We start from the raw sequence: 6,262 nt of genomic DNA, 5'->3' as shown, positions 1-6,262 counted from the left end.
TAGTTAGCAAAGTACTTAAATGTTCACTTAATCAAACGTGAAATTCTACTGATTTCAGTAAAAATAAATGTGACCTTATAAATGGGGATTCAGTGTCTTGGTGGTGACAAGTCAGAAATACTATAATTCTTGTGAAACTTATGTTGTATGTAAGAACTCTATGTAATTCTTTTTACCTGGAAGATCAACTCAGAATGGATACCTCTGAATCTTTGACACACATTCCTCACCCTGAAAACAAGTAAATGCAAATGTGTGCATGTCTAAAGCCAGCATGAAGATACGAGTACTTGGTCATTGCCCAGTAACCAGGAATCACAGCTTCGTCTGTGTGTTTATCAGTCCAGAATAATTGCCTTATTAACAGTGAAGCTTCTTAAAGTGCTCTTAATTTGTTCTGTGTGCAGGTAACTTTTCTGAAGAATTTACCTGCTGAGTGACTTTTTAAAAGTTAAAAAAAAACCCAAACCTTACACAAGATAAACTTAGAATTTGATACATAAGTCAAGAAATTCAGTTGCCGTAATAATAAGAGAAGCACTAACGCTGTGATTTGCATTTGAAAAACACAGCAAGTGCCAAATAAATTGATTTACTGCCAGACAAGTAAATATGATGCTGTGCTTCCTTGAAAGCCCAAGTACCTTTTCATGGTAAACTTATCATAATGAAGGTTAAGGGAGACGCTTAAAGAATAGATAAAAGGTCTCAGAAAAAATTTACTGAATTCTAGCAGATACAGTGCTGTGTTCTGATATAAACCTGAGTTTTTAAACTACAGCTTTTTTTTTTTTTTTTTTTTTTAGTACTGGTCGTGTCAAGTTACGTGTCTGTGTTAAAACAGTAGGTTATATTGTTTTTTTAAATAATTCCCTTTTCTCAAAACCAATTAGTATTTTATTTTCAGAAAGCGTGTCTTAAACAGCAACATGCAGCTTCCAAGTTGAGTCTGAGGAGTGAAAAGTGCTGGGTAACTGCATGGGAGCAGAGTGGTCCATGCTGATACATGCTCATGCTTTACGCAATTGATTTCTTCTTGGGACTTGGTTTTGCATATTTGCTAGCTAGTAACCATCAGAAGTAAATGGATTCACAGCAAGAGCAGTGTTTTAATGAGGAAAAGTTGTAAACCGGTTTCCTAAATGCAACATTTAAAAAAATATTTGATGCCAGCATGCTTATGTGTTGGGTAAGAAGGAATGTTACTTGATATGGAAAACTTTGCAAGTGAACCACTTATTTACAGTCAGAGCATAGGAGATGAAGAATGATGTCTAAACTATTACGTGCATTATCCCCGAAATGGAGAGTTTTTGTGTAATGTGCTGATGTGTATGTTTTAGCCAGGTTTAGGAGAATAACAGGAGAAAAAAAATACTTTGTACTTTAAGAATCTCGTATACCTGGGGGAGTGTTATTTAAGTCCATTAGTCAGTAGCAATTGAATGTATAATCTGCAAGCCATTTGCTTCAGATGGACAAAAAGTCTATACTAGTTTAATAGTGAACAAACATAACAGCTTGAAACTGTAAGCACTGTATAGTGAATTGTTGACCTACCTGGTTTAAAGCCTTTTAAACCTACCAGAAGTGGTAGGTAACGTGGTACAAAAGAAAGTTCAAAATAAATCCCAAGTCGGACCATTACCAAGCAGTCTGTGACCAAGATTCATTGTTTATTTTGTCTTTGCTTTCGGAGTTTTGGTTTGGTTTTTCTTTTTGGTAACATGGCCTATGATATGTTCACCACTGCATTAATAATCCTGTTTCTCCTACTCAAACTTTCCACTTTCTGTAGAGAGTCGCCCACAATCTGTCAGGTATATTATGGGGTTTAGCTTTCTCTTCAGCATCAGGCACAGGACCAGCTATTGCTGAGGGCAGAGGGCTGGACAACCTTTCAACCTGCCATCACATCTGACATGAGGTGTTTCGCAGTGTGAGAAGGGTAGAGGAGGCCTTTGCCATGGGCATGCAGTGACTTATTCCTGAATCTGATCCCTGTTAAAACATGTGTAATGCATGACATTTGTTTGAACTAGTAGTTATTTTCTGACATTCAGCAGAATTACTCCAGTTCTTTTTTTGTGATTAAGAGAAGTCAGCCTCTAAAACTTCAACTTTTCATATTAATGTACTTTTTAAAATTTTGGATGGAAATGGTGTCTCATTTAAAATGTGTCTCAGAAATTTCAGTCCCCTAAACATTTCATGTTTTTGAAGTAACGATATAACAATTTTAGCTTCTTTTGGAAATAATTTAGCATTCAAACTGAAATGTATATGTCAAATTTCGGCATTAAGCAAATCCCAACTGGCAAAACTTGTAAGAGTTGAAGGAAAATAGCTGTATTTTTGTAATGGAAATATCAACTCAACCTTAACGGTTCGTGACATGGGTATATTAATGGATTTATAAATCATATGAGATTAGAGAAGGTATCTATAGCTACTTTATATTCAGAGTTTAACAAAATAGTTTTCTTCTTTTGAATGAATGATCAGTTCAAAATATGCATTCCTTAAATAATGACTTAGGAGTCAAGCTTGTTAAATGGAAATATACACTGTATACCTTGGAGATTTATGTTGTTTGCTCTTTTTCTCTTAGGAAGCCTGACAAATAGGAAAATACTACAAAGTGAAGAGAAAATTCACTTCACAAGAACTGAGCTCTGCTTTCATTGGCTTTTAAATTTTATTTGTATTAATAACTGATTAGTGTCAGATCATCTCTGTAGTCTACTGTGGTGAAATTATTAGGTTAAAGCTGGAAAAAATGAAACAATTAAAAAGAAAAAGAAAAAGCAATTTTAGCGTTCAGGAAACTCAAACTCTCCTTAAGGAAATCAGAAAAAGGAGAGAAGTACTCTTTTCGAAGCAACTTAATACAACAATTAATGAGATGAAAAGGAAGGCTTGGGAGGAAATAGCAGAGTGTGTAAATGCTGTAGGTGAAGGAGAGCAAAGAACAGGGACAGAAGTAAAAAGGCGATACCTTGACTGGAGAGCACTCATGAAGAGAAAACGGCTGAATGCAAACATCAAAGTAGTAGGTGCTGGGTTTCACCTTCCTTCATCCAATTTAGATGACTCTCTCAATGAAGACATGGATGAGAAAATGGGATTTGCAATTGAATCTAGTTTTGAATGGCAGAATATCACTGACTTCAGAGAAGCTGGTGGATCTTTAACAGAAATCAAAGTAGAAGAGGAAGAGGAGGATCCGCAGAATTTTGAAGTGAGTGACTGACATACATTAGCTGTATGCAATATGGCCTTCATTTCATTTCAGCATAAGCCTTTTTGCTGTGTTTCTTCATAGCATCTATTTCTGTTTTTTTCTGAATGTGTGAATTAAAGAAACCGTAGAAACAAATGTGTTTCAGAAGGATGGTATTCAAATCTAGCAGCTTGCAATTGTGTGTAAGGTCTTGAATGTTGATTATTAAATTGATATCCCTCAACTTTCAATATGTATTTTTACATATATTTTCCATTTCTATGTGCCATAGGTAAGCATTAGTTCAGTCAGTAGAATGAAAATACGCTGTTGAAGGAAACTGGTTATTTTAATACTTAGGCTGTCTGGGTGGATGAATGGAGAAGAGAAATGCACCTCTTTAACAAATGAAAGTATATGTTACCTGCAGGTACAGAAAGAAATAGAATACTCTTTGCATTTCTTAAAATGAACCCACAGGAGGTAAAAGTACTACTGTCAGAATTTTAGCCTAATTTGATAAGCAGCTGTAGATCCTGTAGAGAGGTTGTTACTCTTAATAGTACCATGGCTGTCCTGGGGAAGGCAGCCAGCTGGAGTGAAGTCGAATGTTTTCATAGTTCTGTTGTGCCTGTACAAATATATAGTTCTCATTTCAAAAAGCAGTACTCAGTTTTAGTTTGGGTTTTCTTCGGGGGCGGGGGGGCAACTCCTATAGTAGCTCAGTTGAGATGTATGCTGGGAAAAAATCAGCATAAGCTGGTAGTGAGACTGCTGTCTGACAACTGCTGAAGAATAGTGTCTGTCTCCTCTAGTGCTAGAGGACTGGCGGTGGCTCTTACTGTCTTAAGATTTCTGAACCTGTATCTTCCTCAGTTTGCCTTTCTTTCGCAGCATAGTTGGTGGGAGACAGCTATCCCTTGTGTAGTATGGATTTGTAGTACATAAGGGCTATAATTGTGCACGAGTTGTTACAGTCTGCCAAGAGCAATAATCCTAACCACCTAGTCATCTGTGTCATAAATAGCTTTACAGCAAATGTGATAATACAGAATTGGTTAAACAAGTCCTGTTTATTGACCCACTTAATACAGTTTGAAGGGTGAGGAGCATGTGAAAAATGTCAGCATTAAATATTTTTTTAGAAATGGAATCCTCAAGTTAGTGAAGGCTGGGTTAGCTTACATACCACATAGCCTATGGATCCAGCTGCTGTGATAAATAATTAGTCACAGCAAATTCCTAGTGGCTTACATCAGTGTCACTCAGATATGTGAAAAGCAAGAACAACATATGCTTTTTTTAGATTCAGTTTTCTATCAGTGGTTCTGAATGCTCTATAATATCTATCATGCAATATTTTCTATATGTTCTTGCATGTCCACTGAAAAGCTGATTTTCCGTTTTTCATTACCAGATATTAACTTGCAGATAAAGTGTCTTTCTCTACCTGTGTAATGGTAGAAAACAGCCTTTTGATCTGACATCATTATTTCACAGCATGCACATTAAGCAGTTCTGAATAACTTTTAAGATGAAAAAAACCAGTATGTTCTTTTCAGTCAAGTTGTGTGTAACAAATTTATTCTGGCATAAAGACTGGAATGAAATACTTGTCTGTTGCATTCCTCTCTGCAGTTTCCTATTGAGGAAGAAGAAGAAATTTTGTCATCAGTTTTGCCAGATTCGAAAAAGGAAAATGACCTACCAGACTTCCCCCACATTGAAGAGTTTGGAAATCTAAGCTCTGCTCAAGCTAGGCTAGCCTATGAAGATTCTCACTTGCTTATCAATCTGGAGAAGCAGAAGGTGGAGCTGGAGAAGCAGCGACTAGACATTGAAGCAGAAAGGTTGCAAGTGGAGAAGGAGCGTCTGCAAATTGAAAAGGAACGGTTGCGGCATGTTGACTTGGAGCGTGAGAGACTTCAGATTGAGAAGGAGCGACTTCAGATTGAATGGGAGAAACTCAGGCTAGAGACTCTGCATGCTGAAAAACCTGCCCTGGAAAATGACCTCACCCAAACAGAAAAACCCATTGTACAGCCTCTGGATCTAGAAACTGAAAAGTTAAAACTTGAAAAAGAACGTTTGCAGTTAGAGAAAGAAAGGCTGCAGTTCCTAAAGTTTGAGTCAGAGAAGCTGCAGATTGAGAAGGAACGCTTGCAAGTGGAGAAGGAGCGCCTTCGAATTCAGAGAGAGGGTCACTTGCAGTGAACTTCTCGACTGAAGTGTCAACATTAGTGCTTTGATGTTTGTAAAATAGAGGTAGTTCTTTTCTTAATACTGAAACTGTCCTAGAGGCTTAACATTCTTCTGTTCAGAGTTGAATGTGGATGTTAAACTGAAAAAGAGAAAAAAAGAAAGAAAAAAAAAAAAAAGAAAAAAGAATGGTGCTCAATATGTCAGTGTGCCTACATAAATGAGCTTACGTGTGAAATTGCCTTTCAGTGTATCAGAACTAAGTGTTATGTTCTCTTGTCTTCAGTATTGTGTTGTATTATTTGGTGTCCTCCTCTCCTAGACATGTTGAGAAGAATCGAGGCTGAACCTTGTACTTTTTTCACTGTACTAACAGTAAGGAAGGATCAGAATAAATCAACATATGTTGTGAGGGCATGGTGCTGATGATAACCCACACAGAAGTAAGTTAGAACACAGTAACACAGAGTCATGAAGTGATTGATTCATTAAACTTATTTTCCGCTTTTGGTTTTTTCCACCCACACAATTGGAAGAAGAGTTCACCAGTTATCTAAAAGTTAAAGTTCGAGTTCCATTCACTGCAGTTCTGGTTACTGTTGTTCCATGGCTTAAACTGAATGGGAGTGCAGAAAATAGTATTCTTCCTTTTGCATGAAGTATTCATACTAGATAAAGTTACACATCAACCATACCTACTATAAGCTGCACTGTTGGTTGCACCAGGCCATTAATAATGCTATATGGAACATAGCGCCTCTCTTAGTATAGCATAGGGACTTACTGATTGATCAGGCATGCGGTTTCATGAGGCTGTGATGACCCCCTGAAGTAAATTGC

The 6,262-nt window shown here is 37.0% G+C and overlaps 1 protein-coding gene across 1 annotated transcript; it reads left to right on the top strand.

Moving 5' to 3' along the window:
- Positions 1-2,609: 2,609 nt before the first annotated feature.
- Positions 2,610-5,437, top strand: MSANTD4 (Myb/SANT-like DNA-binding domain containing 4 with coiled-coils). Its single transcript, XM_009701573.1, has 2 exons — positions 2,610-3,241; positions 4,862-5,437. The coding sequence occupies exons 1-2, from the start codon at positions 2,780-2,782 to the stop codon at positions 5,435-5,437; spliced, it is 1,038 nt and encodes a 345-aa protein (XP_009699875.1). The 5' UTR covers positions 2,610-2,779.
- The last annotated feature ends 825 nt before the right edge of the window (positions 5,438-6,262 follow it).

This window comes from Cariama cristata, unplaced genomic scaffold (assembly GCF_000690535.1).
Source record: "Cariama cristata isolate BGI_N322 unplaced genomic scaffold, ASM69053v1 scaffold7946, whole genome shotgun sequence".
In the NCBI taxonomy this organism is placed as follows: Eukaryota; Metazoa; Chordata; class Aves; order Cariamiformes; family Cariamidae; genus Cariama; species Cariama cristata.
The sequence above is the reverse complement of the archived record's forward strand: the minus strand, read 5'-3'. Positions and strand labels throughout refer to the sequence as shown.